The sequence below is a fragment of the Setaria viridis genome, chromosome 3 (assembly GCF_005286985.2).
Source record: "Setaria viridis chromosome 3, Setaria_viridis_v4.0, whole genome shotgun sequence".
NCBI classification, from domain to species: Eukaryota; Viridiplantae; Streptophyta; class Magnoliopsida; order Poales; family Poaceae; genus Setaria; species Setaria viridis.
In genome coordinates, this window is record NC_048265.2 from 1,348,260 (window position 1) to 1,374,308 (window position 26,049).

At 49.3% G+C, this 26,049-nt stretch overlaps 3 protein-coding genes and 1 non-coding gene across 4 annotated transcripts; 2 read left to right on the plus strand and 2 right to left on the minus strand.

Moving 5' to 3' along the window:
• Positions 1-3,183, minus strand: LOC117848048 (uncharacterized). The gene is made up of 3 exons (XM_034729351.2): positions 1,705-3,183; positions 1,293-1,625; positions 1-62 (listed from the first exon to the last, which is right to left on the minus strand). The coding sequence occupies exons 1-3, from the start codon at positions 2,519-2,521 to the stop codon at positions 1-3; spliced, it is 1,212 nt and encodes a 403-aa protein (XP_034585242.2). The 5' UTR covers positions 2,522-3,183.
• Positions 3,184-7,787: 4,604 nt separating this feature from the next.
• TRNAA-CGC (transfer RNA alanine (anticodon CGC)) lies at positions 7,788-7,860 on the plus strand. The gene has a single exon. It is a non-coding gene; the product is annotated as a tRNA-Ala (tRNA).
• Positions 7,861-9,301: 1,441 nt separating this feature from the next.
• On the plus strand, positions 9,302-12,207 carry LOC117847332 (uncharacterized). The gene is made up of 2 exons (XM_034728523.2): positions 9,302-10,651; positions 11,454-12,207. The coding sequence occupies exons 1-2, from the start codon at positions 9,808-9,810 to the stop codon at positions 11,798-11,800; spliced, it is 1,191 nt and encodes a 396-aa protein (XP_034584414.1). The 5' UTR covers positions 9,302-9,807; the 3' UTR covers positions 11,801-12,207.
• Positions 12,208-18,692: 6,485 nt separating this feature from the next.
• LOC117850386 (plant UBX domain-containing protein 7) lies at positions 18,693-23,456 on the minus strand. The gene is made up of 10 exons (XM_034732211.2): positions 23,238-23,456; positions 22,997-23,130; positions 22,792-22,923; positions 21,466-21,628; positions 20,656-20,733; positions 20,504-20,572; positions 20,210-20,353; positions 19,973-20,075; positions 19,170-19,447; positions 18,693-19,093 (listed from the first exon to the last, which is right to left on the minus strand). The coding sequence occupies exons 1-10, from the start codon at positions 23,340-23,342 to the stop codon at positions 18,929-18,931; spliced, it is 1,371 nt and encodes a 456-aa protein (XP_034588102.1). The 5' UTR covers positions 23,343-23,456; the 3' UTR covers positions 18,693-18,928.
• Between the last annotated feature and the right edge of the window lie 2,593 nt (positions 23,457-26,049).

Here is a 26,049-nt window from a genome sequence, read left to right on the forward strand (position 1 = left end):
CTAGTTTAAGTTGGGCAGTTGCACCACAAAGGCCTCCTCGCGCACCGGGTGCGATGCTTTCGCTACACAATAACAAGCAGATCCATGGCCAACATCATGATCTACGCTGCGCGAAGGTGGAGAACCTCCCCGCACATCAGGTGCGGTGCTTTCGCTGCATAGCCGACATAGATCGCCAAATGGTTGTTAGCAGTGACACAACCTAGAGGTTTGGTGGTCGAAGCTAGGTCCTGGCAAGAAGAGCGAGAGCCGCAAGCAACAGCCAACCCATGGCCACGGGCAAACAACAGCCAATCCGCTGGTGGGTCGCTCACGGAGAGGCGAGAAAGACGACCCACAACAGCAGAGCAACAACTACAAGCCTGCAGCCACCACAGGACCACAGCAACAGAGGGACGCGGGAGGTATCTCCGGAGGTTGATCACAAGGAGCACCACGGTTGGCGGCGACGGGGGGAGCGCAAGACTGGCCGTACGTACGTGGGGTGCCGAAATGACGGGAGCCAAGCCCGCAGCTCCGGCGGCAACGGAGAAGCTGCTGCAGCACGGGCCGGTGACAAGCCACCAGATCCCGAAGGTGGGAGCCACCCATGGGGGAGGCATGCCCCCACGACCAGAGAGCAGAGGATGAAAGCTCCACAATGGGATCTGGGATTTGAAGTTTTGGATCTTAGAAAGTGGCTCGAGATCATGGGATTTTATCCGGGAGGGCTGATGAAAGAAGGGCCAGGCTGCTATAGCTCGGGAGCTGGGCGGGGGAAGTCAGGGACAGAGCTCCGCCCCCCCTCCTCGATGTACGGAGCTATCGCCTCTTGAGGCACCCTTGGGAGGGCTCAGGAGGCTGATTTTCATGTCCAAATTAAGGCCCTGTTTGGAGTCGCTTTTCTAGAACTCGCTTATCTGGCAAGCAAGCTTATCTGATAAGCCTGCTGCTTGGAGAATCTGCTGTCTGAATAAGCAGGGTGTTTGGCAATCCTGATTATTTTGTGTCGATTATCTGTCCTGGTTGGTAAATTGACCTGAATGCCCCTAAGGCTGATAATAGCTCATTTTTATTGTGAATCTGAGTAGAAGACAATAATTCTAATGCTTTTGGAGTTTGTTAAATAGAAATTACATTACAATAATATGAAATTCATACGATAGATCGGTGTAGTATGGAAACATCCATCATGGGTACAACAACGAATCATGAAACCATAGCGACAGCAATAGCATCACGCAATGCACCCATATCAATGTCATCTCCTAAAGCACCACCACCACCATCTGTGCTAGGTTGGGTTGGATTACCATCATCTTCCGCAAAATCCTCTTCAAAATGCACGTCATGTACGGCACTATCTCTGATGAAATTGTGAAGGGCCATACAAGCAACTATAATTTTCGACTGCTTGTTAACCGGATAACTGGGCAAATTCAAGAGAATGCGCCACTTCATCTTTAGAACCCCAAATGATCGCTCAATCACATTTCTAAGGGATGAATGTGCATGATTAAACACTTCTTTCAATCCTACCGAATGCTGACCATGCTGCCATTCAGAAACATGATACCTCTGTCCCTTGTAGGGTGCAAGAAATCCTTTTCTATTAGGATATCCAGAGTCAACAAGATAGTACTTCCCTGCATGTTATATTTATATGTTATATCACAATAAGCAAATATTCCCTGAAAAATAAATTGCAACATAACTCGTCCTTACCATCGGGAGGATGTGGAAATTGATCCTTGTATGTGAGAAGCGTGTCCAATAATACACGAGTATCATGGACAGAACCAGGCCAACCAGTGACAGCAAATGTGAACCGCATATCAAAGTCACATACCGCCATGACATTTTGTGAAGGATACCCATGCCGACCAATGTATTTCGGTTGATCAGCTAATGGCACAGTTACGGGTATATGGGTACCATCTATTGCTCCTACGCAATCTTTGAAATGAGGCCAAAACCTTGGTTCTTGTAGTTTAGGATGAATAGTAGAAAATTGTGGATCCTTAGGCCTCACAATGTCAACAGCTAATCTCATGATAGATTGCAGAACCTCTTCAAATTTTCTACTCACAGTTTCTAATGAGCGATGGAAATTATTCTTGCATTGCCTAAAAGATTGAGGTGCACCACAAGCCCATAGAAACATTCCTAGTGCTTCCTTGCTACAAAATTGTCTACTTGATCTCAATCCATAATCTTGCACCAAAGTGTCATGAAGGCTTAAGAAAACTGACCTCCTCATTCTGAACATGTTAAAGCACTCCACTGGATCTTGTAGTTGCAACTCAACCCACTGTATTCCAGTCATCCTTGCTATCGTAGTAGTAATCTTCTTCTTGTTCATACCAGATGATGCCATGTAGTCCAGACCAAGCATTGCCACTATGTAATCATCATCAGTGTCATCAGATTCATCAACATCCATGGTATGAATAGAATCACTGTTGCCTTCACATTCACTAGTTGCACTAGAGGTACTCATCAAAACAAATGCAAGCCTGTCAAAAAGCACTGACCAAGTCATCAGATGAATTTTTATTGTTACAACACAACTAATAAAAGGTTCATAGTCTCACACAGCATACTTAGAATAGTGAAATTATGTGTCCCACAACATAAGAGAAATGAAAGAGAAATGGCACACTAATGCAACACCCTAATGCTTCTTCCTTATCTCCCAAGCCCTCCTCAGCCAATTCAACCTCCCATTTGGTGTCTTCAATGTAATGAACACATCACGGTTTTCCTTTTTTTGAAGAAGTTGTGTGGCATAGAAATGTTCATCACTCCCCTCCTCAGCCCCATCCTTAATGACTTGCTCCAACATACTTCCAATCTCATCTCTAACATGATCAACAACTTGTGAAGTAGCTGAATGTTTACTACTTTGAGCTTTCAACTCATATGCATCGACCAACCGCTTCATGCACTGGTCTCTAAAAGTCTTCTTCTTTTTTCCTTTAGGGGAACTAGGAGCTGGCCTTTTTGAAGCCCTCCGCTCAGAACTGGATGGGGCCTTATGTGCCTCTCTATCATTGTTGCCCTCAACATCAACAACATCATGTTCATCAACATCAACGTTTCCATCACCACTTGGAACATATGAAGTTTCATTTGTAACAATGACCGATTCAAACATGATTCGCATCTGATCCTCATATTCAAGCGGAGCTGTTCTGAACCGGATACAACCTGGCATAGCCTGTAAAATATCATCAAAACACGATGCTATTATACTCCAATTCAAAAAAAAATAAACAACGTGTATATGAACTATATCTCTAGTATGATTGTTAGTGGGCTCACCTTATTTTGTTCTTCCCACCATTCATCGTCAGCCACAATACAACTAGTAACAGGATCTCTTCCCAATCCGGTTGATCTCAAGTTCAAAGTCTTCCATTGGGTATACATTTTTTTCAATATATCCCACCTATTCTTCATTTGACTCTCACCGTATGGCCTCTTGGTACGCTCATAAAACTTTCTAATAAGGTTTGCATATCCCACCGCATTCAAACATTGCTGCGGTCGATTGAAAGCAAGTACTTCTTCCACACAAATATCATTGAAAGCTTTCGCGGCAAATGAATCCCATTTTGCCACAATCTTTGACGACTTTTCCATCTAAAATTTGATTACAGTATTGTAGAATTAAATACAAATCTACGAGCTTGTTCACTGATCATACAAACCACAATCTGTCATTTTAGCAATCCATCAAGAAGTGACACAAATTTTACCTTGCTATTTGTTGGCGGCCTTGCAGTCGTAACAGCTACAGCTGTCCAGATCCTTCGCAGCAACTGCACACATGCATAAAATTGTTATGAGCTACTCCATCATCATATAGGTCCAAAGAGACTCCAATGCAAAATGAAAAAAGAATTAATGAAAAAGATTGTTTTTGCCACTGTCTTATTTCTACGCGTCCTCCCACTGGTCCCTGACTAGTTTGTTACACTGGTAACCACCAGTTCCTGTGGTATGGCTTTTGGATAAATAATACCTACATTCTTTCTTGAAGAAAATTTCATGGATATTGAAAACATAAGCTGTATCCTTGATGTATTTGTTAACATGGCCAATCCATTTTATTCTATGTTCTATCCCTTGAATCATGTTTGGTTGTTAATCATGAGCAGTGGAAGATTTTATCTATCTGGCAGAACAACATTGACCTTGTATTGACTGAGGTTTTCATGCCTTGTCTATCTGGCATCGGTCTGCTTAGCAAAATCACAAGTCACAAAGTTTGCAAGGACATTCCTGTGATTAGTAAGTAGCTTTCCTCAACTCCTCTAGTGCACATGAAATGTTGTCATGTTAATTATTTAGTTTAAATATTTTAGCTGCTACACTGATGTGGTTTGCATGCAGTGATGTCTTCGAATGACTCTAAACCTTGACAAGTCTCTGTCCCCGTCACTAGAAAACGGATTTCCAATCAGGCAGGGAACACATGAACGTCAAACAAACCGGCCGCTAATCAGACCGCTCCTCCATACAAAAGGCGACACAGCATCAAACGAAAAGCCGGGACGTTATCATGCGATGCGATGCGCTTGGCGTTGGTGCACAACAAACAGCTGCAGCGTGATCTTTCAAGTATTAGCAGGTGAAAAAGGCCGGGGGTGCCTGGCTGCGTGCACCGACGGCGGACCGAAGCAGCACAAAAGACCACAGGGGCAAAAGGGCTCCATCGTATGGTTTCTTTATGAGTGCAGTGATGTCTGAATTTTGCCCAACTTCTGAATGAACCAGGCTAACCTTTGCTTTCTCTATCAACTTCACAAGGCTCCAGCAGGGGAGTCCGGCGGCGGGGCGGCGCCTAGGCGGCGGGCGAGTCCGGCGGCGGGGCCGGATCCCAGGGGGCAGGGGCGTCGAGCGGCGGAGGCGGCGCCCAGGCGGGGGCGGAGGGGGCTTCCGGCGGCGGGGGGCGGCGCCCTGGCGGCCCGCGGCGGGGGCGTCCGGCAGCGGGGGCGTCTAGCGGCGGGGCGGCCCACGGCGGGAGCCTGGCAGGGGCGGCCGCCGGAGGTAGGGAAGCGGGCCGGCCGACCCCAGGGGCGGCGCCGGGATCTGCAGGGGGGCGGCGCCGGGATCTGGGTGAGAGGCGACGGCAGTTGCGGGAGACGCGGTGGGGGCCAAGCCCGGCGAAGGTAGGGAGGCGGCGACCCGAGCGGCGGCGGCGGGATCTGGAGCGGCGGCGGTTGCAGGAGGAGCGGCGGCGGTCGCCTGGAGGCCGTTGCCCGAGGGTACCCGGGGGAAAATTGCTCCGCTTGCCCCAGAAGCGTGGTCTGACCCGCGTATGAGATAAGCTGGGTGCTAGTTGTATTTCAGATTTTCCACTAAGCGGCTTATGTGACAAGCGGGGAATAAGCAAGGCGTTTGGGTGGGTTTATCGCTTATTTTCACCAATAAGCGGGAAATATGCGACTCCAAACAGGGCCTTAGCTCCTCGTTCCCCTGAATCGCATCTTTCATTTGACTTCAGACATCACTTCATACCTCGTGGTTGTGGGCTTGCCGCAACATCTGCATTCTGGGAAACAGTTACTTGCTCGGATTGTCAAACGTTTTCTTTTTCTTTCGTTGGCAGCGGCTTGTTAAAAAAAAGGAAAAGAAAACGAAGGAAAGAGAGAGATTTGTGCTAAATTCAGGTCAGCGTCGCGTCATCGCGTGCTTTCTGCATCTCTTTCAGATGTTTGTTCTTTGTTTGTTGCAAGGTACATGGTATACCGGGTGGGCCCCGGCATACCCTGGGCCCAACTAACGAGTCGGTATACCGTATACGCCTAGCCTGGGCATAGCGCGCACCCCGCGGAGCCAAAAACGAGTAAACAACGATTTGCGTTCGGCCATCGCCCGTCGATACGATTCGTCTTCCGCTTCACCCGTGGATTTGTCAATCGTCAGATTAATCTTCCGTTCCGCTCTGCATTCCGTTCCGCCTTCATGATTCGGCCTGGCAGCGGCAGTCTGCGGCGGTGCGACCTTCACGAGTCTCCTAGCGTGGGCGGACGCCTCGCCTAGGCCTTCGCGATTCTCCTGGCGCGGGCGCTGGGTGGACGCCTCGCCTCGGCCTTCGTGATTCTCTTGTGGATGGCCAGGTGCCCAGGCAAGATTGCGGCTAGGGCGCAAGTAGTGCGGCGATCGCCTGCGGCTTGCGTGCTGTCTGCGGATTGCGGAAGCTGGAAAGTTCGGCGGTCTACGAATTGCGGATCAGCGACGCTGCTGCCGCTGACTCGCTAAGACGTGGATAAGACGTGGATTATTGGTCCGAGAGTTCCGACAGGCGACGGAGGTTTAAGATTAATCTATCTTCTATTTTTTTCTTATTTGCAAAAAATATATTCTTAAATATTTTTATTTATTTATATATGTGTGTTTTTTTTATTTCAGTTCGTGAGTTTATTGAACGGATCATCAATCCATCAACATTCTTAAATCCATATCTTGTAAGCCTGTGATTTGTAAGTTTTCTACCCGAAAGTTTAAAACATGATTCATTGAGCGGGATATTTTCTTCCAAGTGAATGAAGAAGATATAATCAAGACATTCATGTCATTCAAAAAGCGACGGGTAAACAAAGCAGACAAGTAATATTGTAAGTTTCTTTTATGCTATATTCCGAACTATTTATATTGTGATTTGTTATTGTCTCTAGCTTAATCTTTGAATTTATCGAATTGTAAATGGTTTTATTGAATTGCATAAGATTTTTTTTTCAGCATACCCTATAGTAAAATCCTAGTTCCGCCACTGCGAGGTAGCTAGCTAGAATGCTAGATCATAGCATGCTCTTGCATCTTGACAGCTTTGTGAGCCTGAGAGGCTGACCTCTGAAGATACCAAATTCCCTGACTTCAACGATTGCTTCGTGTTCAGCGTATTCTCGAGTCTGAAGCGTCCAATTTGTATGTAAACTGATAGAAATAGCATAGATTCAGTCAGCTCAGGTTTTACAACCGAGTTTGATGCTTGCACTGAGGCAGTAAGCTGGGCATCAGATCTCCAACTTGCCTGATTCAAGAGACTTCAACAAAAGTGAATAAAAGTGAATTTGAGAAAGCTGCAGACTGCAATACATCGAGGGCACTATGCATGCTCGCTCTCACAAAAAACTTCTCTAGGTGAAACGCTTGCAGGTGATGGCATGCCGCCGTTCGCCGCGCGCCCTGCCAGTGCTGGTGCCGGCCACGGACGCGGTCACCATCGTCAAGGCCGTTCGCAGACCCCCAGCCGGCTGCGGCGGCGATCATGAAGCACGCTGAGGCGAGGAGAAGGCGATAATAGGTGATGTTTCAGCCAACACGGTTGGTGCCGGCAAAGAAGATGGCCGCGAGGGTGGTGCTCCCCGGCCTGCCGCTGTGCGCGCGCGACGCCGGAAGGGGAGAGGTCCGGTCCAGCGACGGGTGGCGCCGCGCCGCTGAGGCTGCGGTACAGGGTGCGGGGAGGAACAAGATGAACAGGTAGCGCATTTACGTGGCGGTGCTGCCGACGGTGAGGAGAGCGCGCCGGCGAGGAGTCCCGCGGCACCGAGGTCAGGGGTGGGTGGTATTTCATTTACCGTCCAGGCCTGAGGTCAGTTGAACCGTCGGATCCATATGGAACGGTCGCGATCCAAACTGAGAACCACGCGTCGAAGCGTTTTCTGGGCCAACTGGAGGCCCAAACTAGCGGACTCGGCCTTTCGTCCGCGGAGGCCCGTAGCCATTAGGTAGAATCATTTCCATCAACGTGCATAAATAATGGTGATATAATTTTCAAGTTACGTTCCCTTCACAACGGGGGTGTAGCTCATATGGTAGAGCGCTCGCTTCGCATGCGAGAGGCACGGGGTTCGATTCCCCGCACCTCCATTTTTTATTGCCATTTCAATCCTTTGCAGTGACTTTTTTATATATATAAAAAAACTTCAACTGTAGCGAGTTTCCTATTTCCGAACAGGAAAAATGCCAAAAGGACTAGTGCATTTCACCTTTCTTGTGTTCTTTTGAAGGCTTGAGGCCCAGCGTCCATCCCGCGAGAAAAGCCATCCAACGCGTCGCAACTGGAAACAACAACACTCCTGAAACTAAAAAAAGAGAGCGTGTCGTGTCGTCTCAAAAAAAAAATGTATCACTGAGCACAACCCATCATGCGCGCCACCACAAAGGACGGCGAGCAACAGGCTGGGCCGCGATCCCGGCGTAACTCCCTTGTCCATCATCCGTTCAGTTTCGCTTCACCTGACCCCAAAACGCTTGCGTTTCAGCCTCCACTTGGTTAGATTTCTTTATGCCTCAAAAGGCAAACCACCACCAAAGCCAGCCAGCATCTATCTCTACGCCCCGCATCCTACTAAGCAAAAATCCAGGATTTGGTGAAGAATGTTGTGCAGTGATTGCTCTTGCTCCTGCTAGCAATCTAGCCATCGCTAGGGTGGTGCCCAATTCGGCACTAGGCCGATTCCGCTAGGGATCAGCGATCATTCTTCCTCCCATTCATTCTCCCCTCATTCTGCAGCTAGGCATCACCGCATGACTCCCCGAAGAGATGGATGGAGAGGAAGGAAAAGGAAACAAGAGCGGCAAAAAGTAGAATTTCCGGAGTGGTGGACCTGGGCCTAGCTAGAACTAGAAGGGGTGCTTCCGTTTCTGCTGGCTCCAACCTCCAAGTGCCGTGCACAACTCCCAGTTCAGAAAATAAGCGTAGCGTAGCGCAGCTTGTGGGGACTTCAGCAAGTAAAGTACACGATTGCCATGCACCATTTCCTTCTGAGATCGAGTGCTGGATTCATGTACACAATGGCTGCCGGTGATCCAAGGAGGCTCCTCAATGGAAAGGGCATGGTATTTTTGGGTCAATTGACACGGCACCGTGGTTTTGTTTTCAGCTTCTTTTTTTTGTGCAGGCTAACTATATCCGAGCACGTCCAAAAGATGTATCACAGCGGGTCTCGTGCGGAGACTGTTTGCGGCGCCGCGAGGTATGTACAAGCACGCACAATCACTCGGGGAACAGTGAGTCCTTTTTCCTAGGCGGAATAGGGCACTCTGCCCCTGCTCGGTAGAAATGAAATGGTGTGGCCGGGAGAGGGGCCCCGGCCCTGCCCGGAAATGAGGACGACACGCCGGCAGCTACGGGACACCACCCGGTGCTGCTCGCCGCGGCTCCACGACAAGCCCCAAATTTGTGTGCCCTCCTCCTGCTTGGCCGGCCGGGCGCCTAGCTAGCTAGAGTGATCGGTAATCGATCACACCAGCGTAGTTAGTAGCTTACACGCCTAAGGCCTAATCTGTGCTGACAAATGATTAGAGGCTAGCTTACACGTCTTGATTAACCCCCTTTTTTTGTCTAGTGCGTGAAGGCCCTAAGCAAGTTAGCTGTAAGTTACTACAGAAACTGAAAAGAATCCGCGGGAAATGAGCAGGAGATGGAGGGAGGAAAGGAGATGATCCTGCCTGGACGCCCTGGCTCTGGCACCCTCCCTCCCTCACATGACCGTGGGAGGTGAGGTGAGGTGTGGTGTGGTGTGGAGCTCAGGCTCTCAGCGGCGCAGGCAGCCCCCACTCACATGGAGCGCCCTGCCACACTCGTAGCCTCCGCACTGCACACTCACCCACTCAACCCAAGCTGAAACGCCCCGCAGCTCGCTCCTCACTTAACGCCAAGCTCCGGAACCGAACGCCGTCGCATGTAAATACGGGGGGGTCTCGGCTCCTCGCCCACACCCAACCCGACCACACCACCTCCACCCTCGCATCCCGATGCCCAGCGCCAGCGCGCCGAGCCAGACGCAAACGCCGTAGCGCGGCTGCCGGCTCATGTCGGCCAACACCATGGCCAAGGCAGCGGCGACGGCGGCGGCGCCCATGTCCGGCTCCTCCGACCCCTCCCCGTCCTCGTCCGCGGCGGCGTCACCGCTGGCGCTGCTCCGGCAGCACCCTCACGCCCACGCCGGCCACCTGACGCCGCCCTCGCCGGCGTCGGGGCCCGCGCCGCCGCCGCCGTCCCCGGCGTCCGCGCCGCGGGACTACCGCAAGGGCAACTGGACCCTCCACGAGACGCTCATCCTCATCACGGCCAAGCGGCTGGACGACGACCGCCGCGCTGGCGCTGGCGCTGGCGTCGGAGGCCACGGCCACGGGTCGCCCACGACGCCGCGGTCGGCGGAGCAGCGGTGGAAATGGGTGGAGAACTACTGCTGGAACCATGGCTGCCTCCGCAGCCAGAACCAGTGCAACGATAAGTGGGACAACCTCCTCCGCGACTACAAGAAGGTCCGCGACTACGAGTCCCGCACCGCCACCACCACCGCCGCTGCCGCACCCGCCGCGGCGCCCGGCGGCGGCGGCGCGGGCGCCGTCCCGTCCTACTGGAGCATGGAGCGGCACGAGCGCAAGGATCGCAACCTTCCCACCAACCTGGCGCCCGAGGTGTTCGACGCGCTGACGGACGTGCTCTCCCGCCGAGCCGCGCGGCGCGGGGGCGCGGCGATCGCGGCCGCCCCGCCACCCCAGCTCGCGCTCCCGCCGCCGCCTCCTCCTCCACCACCTCCAGCGCCATCATCCCCGCCGAAGCCTCTCCTCGTGCAGCCCCGCGCCCCGCCGCCACCGCCTCCACTGCCGCTTCCGACAGCGGTGGCGCCGCCGGCGACGTCGGTTTCCGGTATGGTCGGCGCGCGCCTCCCGTACTTAATACCAGCTGCTGTTACATCTATCTACCCGTCCATTTACTGTTCGTCTCAACTGACACATGGGCCCCTAGATCGCGACGAGTTTTATTTAAGCTTAGACCCAGGCCGTTATGATTGGGGGAGATCGCGTTGAGCCTTGCTGCTGGTGTAATTATTTACCTCACCGGGGGGTCGCTTTTAATTTTTTACTGTGGGTTCTTCCCGGGAGGGTGGCAGTGGTGATAATGCTGGCTGCGAGAATAAAGCTGCGTGCAGCTCATCTCATGCATGGCAAAGCTGTAGCTGTAGGTGGCGAATCCTGCTAGTTTTCTTATAGTTTATGGTGTTTTCGTTTACTTGCATAATTGCATTGCATAGGTAAAAAAGAAAAAAAGAAAGAAACCCATGGCTTGCAAAGAAACAAAGGTTGCAATCACTTTGAAAAGGCATCGGCAAGATTCATTTGTAAAGCCTGAAAGCTTGGAGCAACTGTGCAAGCATGCAAGGAACTAGCAAAGCACCTTTTGTTCTTTCTCCTCGATCACGCACGCATCGGTCTGGTTGTGCTGTCATCATCTCTGACACTTGTTTTCGTAGTTAACATATATGCTAGTTGCTGTAGTGTTAGTACATTGTTGAGCTCATCAACCAGAAAACTCCTACAAGTGTTAGTACATAGTTGAGCTCATCAGCGAGTATTCCATTGTTAACATATATGCTAACTTGCTGCAGTTACTGTTACGTTTTACATACGGTAACTTACTGCTGTTGCTGTTACGTTTTGATGATGTGTAGCTGAGGAGCTGACTGGGTCGTCGGAGTCCGGGGAGGACGAGGAGGAGGAGGGGTCGGAGGACGGCGAGGAGCCGGAGCCGAAGCGGCGGCGGCTGAACCGTCTGGGATCGAGCGTGGTGCGCAGCGCGACGGTGCTGGCGCGCACCCTGGTGGCGTGCGAGGAGAAGCGGGAACGGCGGCACCGGGAGGTCCTGGAGCTGGAGGAGCGGCGGTTGCGGCTGGAGGAGCAGCGCACGGAGGTGCGCCGCCAGGGCTTCGCCGGCCTCATCTCCGCCGTCAACAGCCTCTCCAGCGCCATCCACGCTCTCGTCGCCGATCACCGCAGCGGCGACTCCGCATCCCGGTGACCGCCGCCGCCGCCGATCGCCGTCGTCGTGCATGCCCTCATGCCTAGCTAGCAGCCTAGCATTCTCGCATTGTGCGATCCGGCCGGCTGATCGACGACGACGACCGATGAGGCATCAGATGTAAATAAGGTGGATGATGATGATTGATTGTGTTGGAGACACTGGAGAGGCTGTGACTAGAAATTTTTTTGGAGATTGGTGGGTCGCATGCATGCAGGCATCATCGCGGCATGCATGTACATGTCCTAGCTTAATTGGGTGTCTTGTTCCTCTGGCCGGCTTGATGAGTTCGTCTTCGATCTCCTGGGCTAAGTACTGAGCAGCAGCAGTGGACTTGACACTGTTGTTACTGTTGGTGTTGTGGAATGGTGTGGGGGTATTCATTATGATCGACGAGCCTGCTCGTACCTGATGGTGCTTCTTGGGTTCTGGGTTTGTCGCGGGCGACGATCATTAGCGGCGCACGCATCTCGCAGGGGGGGTAGGAGACGAGAGGAGAGAGGAGACCCGAGGCCGTGGCCTTCCTCGCTCCTCGGCTCGTATCGCCCGCAGTGGGGTGGGGCCTCCATCTCCTCCCTGCTGGGTGCTGGCTGCTGCGGGGCGTGCAGAACTCCACTGCTCCGCGCCTGGCCGCCTGCCATGGCTTTCTTTCTCGCCCTCCTCTCGCGTTGGACGATGGAATCAAAGTTCATGCTAGCTCTACTGCTCTGGCTTGGAACGAAGTACTAGCTAGCTAGCTAGCTAGAGCTAGCTCTCGTGCAATGAATAATGGCAGTTCCGCCCCTCGTTCGTGTATGCATGGCGTGTGTACGTATCTCTACGGCTCTACCTAGATGGGATGATGATCGTTCAACGTGTGTGCTCATGAGACCGCCACCGCCGTCGTACGTCTGGCTAGCGACACGACTTGTATATCCCCCGTACCATATCTAGCCACGCACCTTTGTCGATCGCTCCTGTACTCGATCTCTACCTCAACCCGGTTAGTATATATTCTTTATAAAAAAACCCGGCTAGTGCTTTATTTCTCGCCACCTGTCCTCTCTCTCGCCACTCACACACACGTTCGTATTAGATCTTAGGCACCAGGTCGATCTCTGTACCGTCTTCTCCAACGTACGTATATTATCGCCAAGGACAGTGGTACCAAAAGGCAAGGTCTACTCTAGCTATCCCTCCTCTTCTTTTCGCTTTCTTTACCCAAGCATCCATGGAGGGAATGTCGGCAATCTTCGCCTACGGTAGATTGCTTGAAAAAAGAATGTACTCCTATACATGGAGGAAAAAAGATCGAAATTTGTTAAAGTGGCATCTAACGACATCGAGATTCCTAGTTACAGTCAATCTGTACTAGATTTGTTCATTTAATTTGTAGTGAAGTTACATTAGAGTTAAAAAAAATATCTCTGATGAATTGCTACAAGTATTGCCACTACTGGCCTGGTAAAGTACCTTGCAATCGATGGAACTACTGTACGCAATGCTGCTTCATGAACAGAACCGCGCTGTACGTATAGCGCTGGTACTGTGCGCACGTTTATATCGGCCACACATGCAGGCACTACGCCAACAGTTGCGCCGTACCAAAGTCACGGACAGAGGCACTAGCTGCCACGATGGTTCAGTTTGTACGTACTACTACGTAGAGGCCGGGTAGAGTACGTCGTCGTCGTTCTTTGCGCCGGCGACCGGGCACCAAGGCAGCAACGGCGGCGCCGTCTAGCTGGCCGGCGGGCGACCGGCTTTGTGCTGTGCCCTGTGCTTAGATATGAATAAATCAAGCCCAGACCAGCAGTAATAATTAATAGTATAGTTAAGCAGATGATTTTGGTGCATGCGTGAGGCGATCATGCTAAGGGCACGCACGGCATCTTATATTAGCGCCCGATCCGGATCAGAGGTGGACGACGACCGTGCCCGGCCTAGGCGGCGCCGACACGTAAGGGACATGCGCGCATGACCGCATGCACGAGCTGCCGCGTGTGTAATTTAATTCGGCCCCGCGCGTCTCGTCTGGGTTTCTTGTTATTGCAAATAAAAACATTTATAGCTAAATGGACACACACACGGTCAACACTACTACGGCCACATGATGGCTCTCGCTCCTACACAGCACAGTGCATGTGTTTATAGGGTCATAGTCACACACGATAACGAAGGAGATCACAAGGTTCTTCACAGTTCCTACTTGGAGCAAGAAAGCTCAGGTCTTCCATGATATGGATGCATGGAAGAATGCTAGCTCGTAGCCCCATCTCTAGCTCGTCGTGTGGCTCTTGACTGTCCTGGTGCATGGAGCTTGGACGGCTCCTTTTCTTTTCTCCACTTCGCCTGGCTCTCTTTACCAAAGGGATCGATCAGCTACAGCTAGCATCGAAAGGCAGGCACACCCAACCCTCTCGTACGCTGTCAGAGCCCGGTACACGCGTGCATGCAATGCAATGCAAAAGAAACTTACCGCGCTCGCCGGAGGGTCTTCGTCTTCGTTCGAGGCAATGACTGAAATGCCCTCGCCGGAACGGTGGCTGGCGCTAGTGGTAAACGTCGGTCGTAGCGTAGCCTACGGACTACTCCTAGTCTCCTACTAGGAAAGAGAAGGAAGAGAGAGAGAGAGAGACGGGTGCGTGGGCGGAGGCGGAGCTGGAGACGGGTGGACCGCTGCATTGTCGGCTTCCGCCCATCATCTCCCAGTCCAAGGACCAGCCCTGCCTGGTGGCCCTTTGTCCCGTTCTCCCTCCCTCCCTCCCCTCTCTCTCCTCCCTGGCTGGATCGGCGGGAGGGGCAGACCGGTCTTTTCGCCACCGCAAGGCTACACGTCGCGCGGCAGAAGGGAGGACGTCCTGCTGGGCAGTTGGCGCGCGCCGCTGGATTGGATTGGACTGGAGTGGTTAGCCAGATCACTGTTTCAGTGATCAGTTCAGCTATTCGACCATTCAACTCCACTGGACCTGGAGGCGCGGCCTGAGAGTACTAATAGAATTTAAACGTACCAATAGTTTCAAAAAAAGGAATTTAAACGTACCATGTTTAAACAAGCTAATAAACCGCTGGGAGTAAAAAATAATGAACTTTTGCAACAAAAATATTAAAACAACATAAAAATTGCGGCAACAAGTATGTGATATTGTAACAGTTTGAAATTGTATGGTAATATATTGATTATGTTGTCAAGAATATCTAGTGTGGCCATATATTCAACCTCCATTGCAAGTGGTTGGTATGTATTGTAACGTAAAAATATATCTTGTATTAAGGAAATTATTTTGCCACGTTCTACAAGCGTTGCAATAATCCGAAAAATTGGTTGCAACGAAAAATATATTATTGCCATGATTGAAGTATTACTATCATCACGTTTTTAACTAATGTCATGTTTTTAGTGTATTCTTGTTGATAAGAGAGGGAATAACCGATAACAATTTTTTATAGTTTTCATTTCTTTTCTTCTCTTTTTTGCCATGACATTGTCTAATGCAATGCTTCATTCCGTGGAAATTAGCATAGCTATGGCAAGAAAACAAAAGTCATGACCCAATCTTTTGACCACGCAAGTTGTGGCGATATGTAGATATTACGACGATTTTGACTTTCTTACGATGATATTTCACTTTCACAAAAAGCTAAATTTCTAATAGTGTAATAATACCTCCACACTCACGCTAAGGTATCCAGTAATAGTTGCTTAATTATTGGCAAGGAGTAACTATTGAGCTAAAATGTCCTGAGGCAATTAAAAAAGGTGAGAAAAGTGAACAGGTTGAACATAAAAAGACCTTTTATTCTTTTCAGAATAATAGTTGCTTGTTTTGACTTAATAATGGCTGTTTTTTTCCGCGGATATATCTCCATTTTCTAAAAAAACAATGGCTGTTTTTTAACATGTGTCTGCATAGTAGCTTCCATGCTACCCTACCTCCATAATGACCTAGTAGCTAGACTAGAACATGGGAGCTAAACATCTGAGAGAAGAGAGGATCAGGTAGTGCTAAGCCGGCCCACGGTGTATCCTGATTAGGGTGTCCACGCAGGGTGATGATTTTGGGTGGACACAGGCGGTGGTGAACGTATGGATTTGTCCTTTTGATGTCAGAAAAGCCTGACAATCTCGGCTGTCACCGCTCTCAGGTCCGTAGTCAAAGTCCTTGACCGGAGGGAGAGATGCCATATGCCATCGCCATCCACACCGTAGCTGCTCAGCTCCCTCTTCTCCCCAAAATGCCCCTGCCCTCCCATACACGGTACAGCTGCTCTGACGGCTAACCCACCCTTCACTCCCAGTGTGAAGCGTGAACTCGCCCCTATCTGCAGTGTAGCTTCTACTAGCTGGTAGCACTAGCACTAGCATAGTAGTGTCCACTAGCAATCTAGTATGGGCTTCCGTTCCGCCTTCACCGTGTCGCCTTCAAGCTTTCTGGTGATGGCAAAGTGAGAAATTATAGAGATCGCCGTAGTACTTGTGGCCTTCTGTCGGCAGTTCCCCTTTGCTCAAAATTTTATACAACCAGCAATCATTCTATAGTGCTGAGTGAAGCATATACGCATGTGCAAACAACACACATGTTACATGTACTCCTGCACAAGATCCTCAGGTGTTACAAAGGAGAAACTCCTGAATAGAATTGAATAGAATAAACAAAGCAGAGAGATTCGCAACAACAATTGCCACAGTTCATGAAGAAAGTAAAGAGCCCAAAGGCCAAGTGGTGTGCTTCAGAGTGCAGCAGCAGCGGCATCGGCGCACCGCGCTAGTGGGCCCTGCACGCGCGTACAACAGCTCTACTAGCAAGAGCAAGCTAGGTGGTAGTACTGGTGGTGCAGGAGGGCTGGTGGTGGCGCAGCAGCTAGCCCTCAGCATTGGATGCTAGCTCCCTCCACTCAGGCCACCGGCCGGCCGGCCTCTGCAAAAGCTAGCGGGGCGGCATGCAGTGGATCCGGCCCGCGCATGCAACCTGTAAAAGGCACGATCCTCCACGCACGCACACCGCATATGATCGATCAGCGATCCCCGGCCAGCATCCCGTCCCGTTCTGCAGACTGCAGCTCCGTTCCGTTCCGTTCAGCTAGCAGCTGAAGGAGCTCCGGCCAGAGGTCAGCTCGTGCAGAAGGCCAGAAGGGATCCAAAGATGCGGCCAAAAAGTGCAGTACTTGGGCGATGTAGATGGCCGTGCTCGGTGCACAAACCCGGCCGGCCGAAAAACGCCAAACAGTTGAAGGGTCTGATTTCTGAAGAGGGGAGAGGGGCGGCGGTCCAATCCCCTACTGCGGGGCTTGCGTTTACTCACCCTACTATTTATGACGTATAATAAATTCGAGTATACTTTCCTAATAAATTTATTTGGAGATACAAATATTGATATTATTTTCTATATCCTTAGTTAACTTAAAAATATTTAACTCTTCGAGAAACGAGACGTGCGTTTATTTTAGAACGGAGAGAGTGCATGCAAATGCAGCGCGAGCGCAGGGGCGTAAACGGGGTGACTGGACGCCGATAAATTCAGGGTTCAGAGGTCAGCAGGACGGCAGCCATGGAGGAGGGGTGGTGTGGTGCGGTGTGAGAGGGAACAGTAGTGCTCGACCGGTGGATGATGGATCGGCCGGCTAGTCGATCTCCGGAGAAATAATTGGAATGGCGTCGCGGCTTCATGCCGGTGCGTCGGAGATGCCGGCACCGGCCGGCAGGCTCTATAAATGCGCGCTCCGCCGAGCAAACCAAACTCGTGTCTCTCACTCTAGTCTCTCTTCCTGCTGCGTTGGACTGGATCACTGGAGACTGGAGGCAGTCTAGGAGAGGGAGGGAGGGAGAGAGAGAGATGTGCAATAATTCGGGGCCAGTTGCTGTGCCTGTCACACTGGCCAGAGAGAGAGAGAGAGGAGGAAGGGGTGAGAGAGAGAGTTCAGTGTGTGTTTGCGAGTGGCAGGGTGGCACCGGCCAGTGCAACAGCGGCAGGCACCACAGCAGGCAAATCATAAGCGGCGGGCCCACACGGGCAGTCAAACGTGCCCGGTCAAAACTCCGCCATTCCCACAGGCCCCGTAACCCCACACTAGGGGAGTAGTACGATTGCAAGTGCCATTGCCATTGCGCATCTCTCTCTCTCTCCCTGCACATACTGTCTCCACAGTCCACACCGTTCAGTTCAGCAGCCAGAGGAGGTAATTGCACCCACAGAGAGAGAGAGAGAGACAGAGCCGCCTGTGCCCAAGTTCCAGCCCTCGGCCTCCCCGTGCCATCATGAGTTGAGGTACAGTGTTCTTTCACGAGTTGGTTAGCAAAGCATGTTCAAAGACCTATTGTAATTATTATACCAGTAGTTACCATGTTACGGTCCTCGCTTGATGTCGACGTACTTGTGCTAGCGAGCGAGTACTACTAGTGCAGGCCAACCAGCGTGCTGAAAGTCCTGGGCATGCTCCAGACATCTCGGGTCGGTCCGGACTCCGGAGCACACCGCTGACACGATGACAACGTTGGGCCAGGATTCTGTGCAGTCGCGCCATCACCATTGTTGCAAAATCGATGGCTCTCCTCACATGACGCTCAGTTGCTGCTGCGCAGTTCCAGCGGCAACTGCCGCACCTGATCAAGCTCAATTTGATCACCTGCCTATGCGGCTCAGAAATCAGCACAACGCATCCAGATCTAACGGAAAGCACGCATGGGCTACGAATTTGCCATTCTGGAGAAGCAATCCGAAAAGTAGCAGATCACAAAAAGAAAAATACAAATCGTCGCACCGTCTATTTTTCTAACTGCCAAGGCATATGGGGCAGTGCATCACTGCCTGCCTGCCTCTCTTTCAGCATTTCACAAGACCCAGAGGAAAGCAAGCACCAGGCCATGCATGCATAGTGGCCTGCATCAGTGTTTAGTAGTACTAGCACCAGGGTATGATAAATATGTGCATTAAATAGAGCTGAGTCCTACCTGGGATGTTTACAGACACAGGAACCAACGGCAAAAGGAGCATTTCCACACATAACCCAGACGACAAATTTGTCCTCGGCTCCAAGCTCCAGTACAGCAAAAGATGAGAGTTAATCCTAAGCGAAAGAAAATAACTAAACCATCTTCAAGCCCACGCTGAAATACGGCGCGGCTTCAAAGTGCAAGATGGAGGCAGGCTCTCAGTCCCACAACAGGTTGATCATGGAGTTCGCCAACCTGGCTTCTTTGAAAGTGAGATCGCTTGCGAACTCCAGCTTCTGGGATGCTCCAGGAATGGGCTGCACAAAGTGGAAAGCCCTCTTCTCCCCCTCCTCAACCTCAGGAGCGCAGAATGACCACAGGAGCTGCGGTGAAGAGGCCATCAGTGAGGGAACCAAGGGAATGAGACAAGAACATTTGAAGGCGGTGTAAGTGTGTAACCTTAATAGGATCTGTGTGAAGAAAATTTCTTTGGATCCTCCGGTTGTTCGGTAGCCGAATCGCAACCCTGCAGAGAAGGTCCCTGCTTCCAGTAGGTTCTTCAGGGAGAGGAGGATAATCAAGCTTGATATTTAAGCTGGGCTCATTGTCTTCCTCAGGTTCAGCTTCAGCCATGTCATCAGTAGCACCTGATTCTTCAGCAACTTCTTTGCTCCCCTCTAGGGAAGCTGCTACTGCCCGTGCTAGTTCTTCATCTTCATCCTCCACAGTTGGTTTGCCTAAAAAGAAAACAAAAAACTGTGAACATAATTCTTTTGGTAACCAGGCAAGGTAGGAAATATCTTGCAGGTAGTGAGATGATGACAGCTAGGGCAATCATTTTACCAATCCGTCAAATAAAAAAACTGTCAAGAATTATTGAATGGATAAAACTTGATTTGCTTTCCTGAAGTTTGAAAACAACAAAAGTCTAGCAAGAGCATGTGCCATCCCCAGAAACTAATATTTACATTATCGTAACTAGCCCCTATGGGAAAACTGTCCAGGAAATCATGTAGACAGGCATAAGAGAGCAGTATGATACTAGTGAAATAAAAACGACAAGCAGCCTTCTAGCTAGTTTCCCAAGAAGTGCTCCATAAATTTGAAAGGTTTGGATATTTTAACTTATATGATTGTCCATGCGTAAGATATGGTTAGGTCATATAGTATGCAAAACTGAAACTTCCTTGTCAGTATATTTTCAAACAAGAACAAAAAGTGATATAACTGCTGATTTGAAAGGGGAAAAAATCAACTCCAACCTTGTTTGGCCATAGAAGATTCCTGATCAACTTTCCTTGGGCGCTTTTGAGGTTGAGCTGCATGGTGCTCCTTTGGACCTTTATCCAGGTAAGGCAGCAAATCCTAGGTACAGTACATGATCAGATGGAATTAACAAGGAGCATCTATGTCATATTACAGCTGACAAAGTTTCCACGTAATCCTACAACCTAGAGCTACAGTGAAGTATGAGAAATGAAAGAAGGGTACAAAAATACCTCAAGCAAACGGTCTGGGTGAACCATTCCGTTCCAACCACGCATTTTTTGTCCAGTAATGGGGTCAATTAGAAGAATAGCAGGAACGGACACCAAATTGTAGTAGGTGCATACTTTTCTCCCCTCACTGGTGTCATGATACACCTATTTGAACACATTAAAACATATTAATAGAGAGCCGACAGCTGATAGTGTAAAAAGGTGAGCTATTTAACAGAGAACTTGATGGCATTATAATAAATCCTAGCGTGTCAAAACAAATGGGAGAGACTCATGGAAGCAGAAAGGTCACACCTGCCAGAAAATGAAATTTGACCGAATTAACTGCGCCACTGCTTCATTTCCCCAAGTATCTCGATTAAGCTTCAACAAAGATCGGTTCAAAAGTCAAAAGTTGAAGTGATAAATTGTAGGGCCAACATAAAGCTAGACAAGACAGCACTTACCATGTGAGAGCTAAACTCCTCTGTTGACTGCAAATTAATTAGCAGCCACTTGTCCAGACAAGAAGCCTCTAACTTTGCCTTCATTTGGAATATTTTTTTTCAGAAGCATAACAAAATATTAGTAACAGTGAAGGATTAGCTAGAGTTTCAGCTCTAAAGTAGTTTATGCGCATAAAAACAGGACAACAAATTTGAAATTAAAACAAGAGGGGTTCAAATGTCATGACAGCAAATATGGACGTTACAAGTGGGGCTCAAATGTCATGATAGCAAAACATACTCAAACAACAGTAGTATACAAAGTAATTTGACGCAAAAGAAAGAGGATGTTGGGAAATAAATATCAGTAAATTAGGAGAACGTTTAAGAAATATTGTGCATGCACAAGCATTCGTGCAACTAAAGGACCTAACAAATAAATTGTGCTTCAAGGTACTAACTGAGAATGCACAGAAACCCCTTTAGTGATAACGGCTCCACCAGTGCTATACAACAAGTCACTTTCAGTGATAAATAATAACAACAAAGCACAACCTAAAACACAAAGTTATGACATTGTTTTTTGTTGTAAGAGCCTAAGAGGAGTCGAGATGATTTCAGGAGCAATTAACCAACCACATCCAAACTAATTGCTCTATAGCTACGATGATCAAGAAGTTCACCAGCCATCACAAGGGTTTGTCTATTATATGTAGTGCAAACACCAAAATAGTGTCGATACAGTTTTAACAACATATATTGCATATGGCCATTGCAAAGACAAAAGACAAACATGGTATAAAAATATAAGATAAATGATATATAGCTTACCTTGTCAAAGGGTCCATTGAACATCAAAGAAAAAGGCGGACGGTATAAAGAAGCAAGGTTATCACGAGAACTAGAAGTAGCATTCTGATCGGAATCCCAAACAGCGGACTGTCTTGCTTCCTGTTCGAAGTTACGGAATGCAACCGTTGTACTAGGTCGAAGGCTGGAAAAAAGAAGGGCGCAAATTGTTTTACATTGATGAAACAATCAAGATGTAGCAAAGCAACAGTGATGATAATAAAAGTTCAAACACAACAATAGTCCAGAAACACAAGATGTATTAAATATTGCCACATCTAAATTCTAAAGCAAGATCACATGCGTAAGCCAAGCCATTCCAAACCAAAAGTTATGATAGCACTTGCACTGCAAAACTACATGCATTCCCAATCTAACACAAAGGAAAGAACAAATGTAGAAATAGTTTCATATCTGGATAACAAGAGGAGCAACAACTATCACTAACAAAATACTAAAATTTCCATCATCAAATATAAGCATGCACAATTTCATTGGTTATGAACTATTAAACAGACATACGAGGACCCATTTGGTATTAAAAAAACACATATAACAATTTGCTGCAAGTTGCTGCTGCTAGACGATGGATCTAACAGTAAGCATACCAAATGGGGCAATATTTGGCTAGATGACAGATTGGATGAGCACCCCAAACATGGACATCAACTAAGTTGAATCCTATTAATGGAAAGCAAAATCAGCATGAGAGTCATTATACACCAGTTGAACATTTCTGAGACCTTGTTTTGGGAACATTCATTGCTTGGTGCACTGAACGCTTAATATATGTTAACTTGGACCTACATGAAGCTGAGTCAGTTACGCTAGGAAACAGAAAGCGCCAAACTTTCATGTATCAATAAAGCATGAAAATGCAGATGAAGCACATCAATCAGTTCCATAAAAACTTAGCTCCAACCCCAAACATTGACATTCACTAAGTTAAATTATACTCTTAGCAAGCAAAATCGGTGTGACATTCATTGTACACCAATCGAATATATGTGACATTCTTAGACCTTGTTGGGAAACATTTATTGCTCAGTGCACTCTACATATTTAACGCAATATATGTGAACTTCTAATACAATAGAATGAATGCAAGGCTTCAGTCCGTTACGCTAGAGAACAGAAAGCGCCAAGCTATCATCATCTAGCAACAGAGCACGAAAATGCAAATGCAGCGCATCAATTCAGTTCCATAAGAACTTCGCTTCTGCCTGATATCAAATAATTGGTGAATAAACCTGATCCGAGGATCCAATGCTAACATGCAAAGAGGCTGTCTGGAACACCGTTACTTACACGGACACAGGGCCGTCGCCGTAGAGAGTCTCCCGCTTCACAGGCAGCGGCGCGCGGACGTCGTCGTCCTCCCCAACCCCAAGTCCCTGCAGCATCGGATCGCCCAGTGCAGCCGCTGGGGGTGGAGCGAACCTGCAAATCGAAACCCGCTCCATGATCCACCCAAAACCAAACCCAAAATCCTGAAAACCTCGCTCCTGCCTACCTCAACGCCTCCTCCACCCCGGCTGCCGCCGCCATCGCCGCCGCGGCCGATGGGGCCGCCGGACGCGCCGCGAGGGCGGACTCGCCGTCGATGTAGAACAGCTGCAGCGCCTCCTCGAGGTGCCAGCTCGTCATCTGCGGAATGGAAACCCCAGGGATCACATCAAACTACTCGGACCGGATCGAATCGCCCAGAAGCTGAGGGAATTGGGTTTAGGGGGGCCGGGGGGCGGAAGCCGAACCTGGAGGAACTGGGTGGCAGTCTCGGGGGTCTGGCCGGCGGCGATCTCGAGGAAGGAGGAGACCAGGGCCTCCTTCTCCGCGGCCGTCGGGGGATCGCCGGCCATGGCGGCGTGGTCTCCTCGACAGGATTTTTCTTCCCCCTTTCTCCTGCGGTCTGTTGGTGAGGTAGGGTTCGGTGGGACGGCGACTGTGGGTTGGGGGGGTTGGGTGGGATGGGAATGGGAAGGAGTGGGAAGTAAGGAAAGGGAGGCGGAAACGTGCGGGATGATGAAGACGAGCCGGACGAACGGAGGAGCGCGTGCGGGTCGTGTGGCCTCGTGGGGTTTGGTCCACCAGCTTGGAGGGGAAGAAAGAGCCCAACGCCTCAGTGGGCTCGCATCATGGGCATCATGTAATGTCTCATGGGCTAGGGTGCAAATGGGCTAGGAACTGTACAGAATGGGCGCCAGTGGCGCGAACCTGGGCCGAATGCCTGCCTACTATGCGCACACTTTGCATTTTGTACTCCAGCATTCTTTCATTCTGTGATTGTGTTTTTACTGTGACATTATCTGAGATTGCGTTAATTTTGCCCACGGCACAGAGCGTACAAGCGTTTCATTGCGCAATGATGATTCTGCGCGCGCTCATCGCGAGCGCTCCTGGTGCGCGACGACACGTCCACGCGCGTGGGTCCACGCCCGCGCAAAAGCCCGTGGCGCCTGCGCATCTGTGTTCCGATTTTTTTTCCTTTTCTTTTTCTTTTTTTCCATTCAGTCATTTTCTTTTTGTCTTTCTATTTTGTACTCGTGTGGTATTGTGCATAAGTTGCCTAACAATATTTTCGCAATAGTTGTGACAAAAGATATTTACATAAATTGTATGTATTATAAAAGTTGTGCTACAAAATTATCACGTAATAAACTATCATAAAGAAGTTATACATGTAAGTTTTGTGTACAAGTTATACGTATAAGTTATCTATGTCATGACGTTGTGCTAAAAAATTATCCATAAGAAGTTTGTAATATAGAAGTTTGTAATATAAAATTATTGTTGAATTTATGTGTATAAATTATGGTATTCAAAAATAGAAAGCTACGGGAATCAAACATTCAAAAAGGGAAAGTTCGGAGAAAGGGAGGGGGCTATCGGGAATCAAGCGCCAGAGGCTCTCCCAAAGCACGCGCCGTGAGCAGCTCCCGTTTCATTGCCGCCTTCAATAACTAATCTTCATGCAAGTTCATCCAACGTTGTGCTATGCCTCTTAATTTCAATAATTTGAAAAATGGCATTATCAGCGACTGACCTGTTAGTAATACTATGGATGGCAAATTTCCGATTCTATACCTCTTAATTTCAATAATTTGAAAAATGACATTATCAGTGACTGGTCAGTAATACAATCGATGGCAAATTTCCAATTCTTGAAAATTTAATGGCATGAATCCAACTAACCCCTTAACTAATGCCCTGTTAAAAGATATGATACGATGATATGGATGTGTCACTCGATAATTAAGACCTGTTTAGTAGGGCTTTCCAACCAGCTTCTCCACCAGCTTCAAGTGAAACCTTACCAAATGGCCTTCAAGGAAACGGCTCCACCCCGAAAGCCCCGCGAAACCCGATGACTGGTGTCGATGGATGAAGCCGGAGAAATAAAAATTGGCTACCCGCGGCTCCATCCTGTCCATGGCGCTAAAGGCGCTAAACTTCCAGATTTACCCAGGGAGGCAGGGGCGAGCAGGCCAACAGGCACAGGGAAGAGTTTTCACCCGCGCTCTGTAACCATCGAATTCTTTGCAATGGACACAACATTCGTCATCAAGAGAATATGAAAACAAAAAGGGATCAAAGAAACCAGCGTCGGCTAATCCACCGTTGGTTTCCCAAGCGTATCCGTCACATGATATTCCGAAATCTGCAAGTGGGTTCTTTTTTTTCCAGACAAAACAACATGGGGCGAGGAGCGCACCTGAACTATGACATCCCGAATCACACTGAATCACCATCAAAACGGTAGATAGTTAAATGAAGCCAAATCTGATCTTTGTGTAGAACAGACATCACGAACGTGCCACATTCCGGCACCAATGTCCTGTGATCCCAACAACCGCGGCACAGAACAACAAACGCAGACAAGGTAACGACAAAGAGAGGGGAAGAGACTAAGAGAGAAATGTATGTACCGGTGGAGAAGGCCCTGGGGAATGTGGAGATCCTGAGGTAGGCAGCGGCACGGGACACCCACAAAATCCTGGAGGAGGAGGTCATGGCTATGATCACGCGGCGGCGGAGAAGGAGTGGGAGGGGTTGCTCGCCGCTGCTTCCGCTCCATCGTTGGGTTCGTTCGGTTTGGTGGCTTCGATTCTCCTTTTTCTTTTTGCAAAATCGGGAAAATATAAAAAGGGAAGAGAGGAAGTTGGTGGGCGGTGCTTGGCCCTTGTGGCTGTGGGCCTTTTGTCTATTTTCCACCTCACGGTGGTTTCTGCAATTTTTGTCCTATGTTTTTTTATGAATTTTTCTCCTTTACAGTAGTACTCATAAAAATGTTCATGTTACTTTAACAAAACAAAGTTCCGTTCATGTCCTGCCCGAACAAAAACTTCCGCGCTCCCCAGAAGACTACAGAGTAAGGATGGTAACGGATCGGGTTCGGTTCGGCGGTTTTGGTTTCGGGGATAGTTTTGCACCCACAAATTATCGGGTTCGGATACCCTAAAGGTTGCGGGTTCGGGGCGGATCACCATTTTCACCCGCGAAGCACCATCGGCCCCGAAACAGTAGAGCCCATTAACACTCCAAAAATATCTTATCGCCTCCTCTCAT

Coding starts and splice junctions, on each gene's coding strand:
- LOC117848048 (XM_034729351.2), bottom strand. CDS start 2,521: ATGACTTGGTCAGTGCTTTTTGACAGGCTTGCATTTGTTTTGATGAGT. Junction 1,626..1,704: donor ATTTCCACATCCTCCCGATG/GTAAGGACGAGT, acceptor TATAACATGCAG/GGAAGTACTATCTTGTTGAC. Junction 63..1,292: donor GGATTTTGCGGAAGATGATG/GTAATCCAACCC, acceptor GTTATTGTGTAG/CGAAAGCATCGCACCCGGTG.
- LOC117847332 (XM_034728523.2), top strand. CDS start 9,808: ATGTCGGCCAACACCATGGCCAAGGCAGCGGCGACGGCGGCGGCGCCC. Junction 10,652..11,453: donor GCCGGCGACGTCGGTTTCCG/GTATGGTCGGCG, acceptor GATGATGTGTAG/CTGAGGAGCTGACTGGGTCG.
- LOC117850386 (XM_034732211.2), bottom strand. CDS start 23,342: ATGGCCGGCGATCCCCCGACGGCCGCGGAGAAGGAGGCCCTGGTCTCC. Junction 21,629..22,791: donor GGCGACGGCCCTGTGTCCGT/GTAAGTAACGGT, acceptor TCTTTTTTCCAG/CCTTCGACCTAGTACAACGG. Junction 20,734..21,465: donor TCAATGGACCCTTTGACAAG/GTAAGCTATATA, acceptor TTCCAAATGAAG/GCAAAGTTAGAGGCTTCTTG.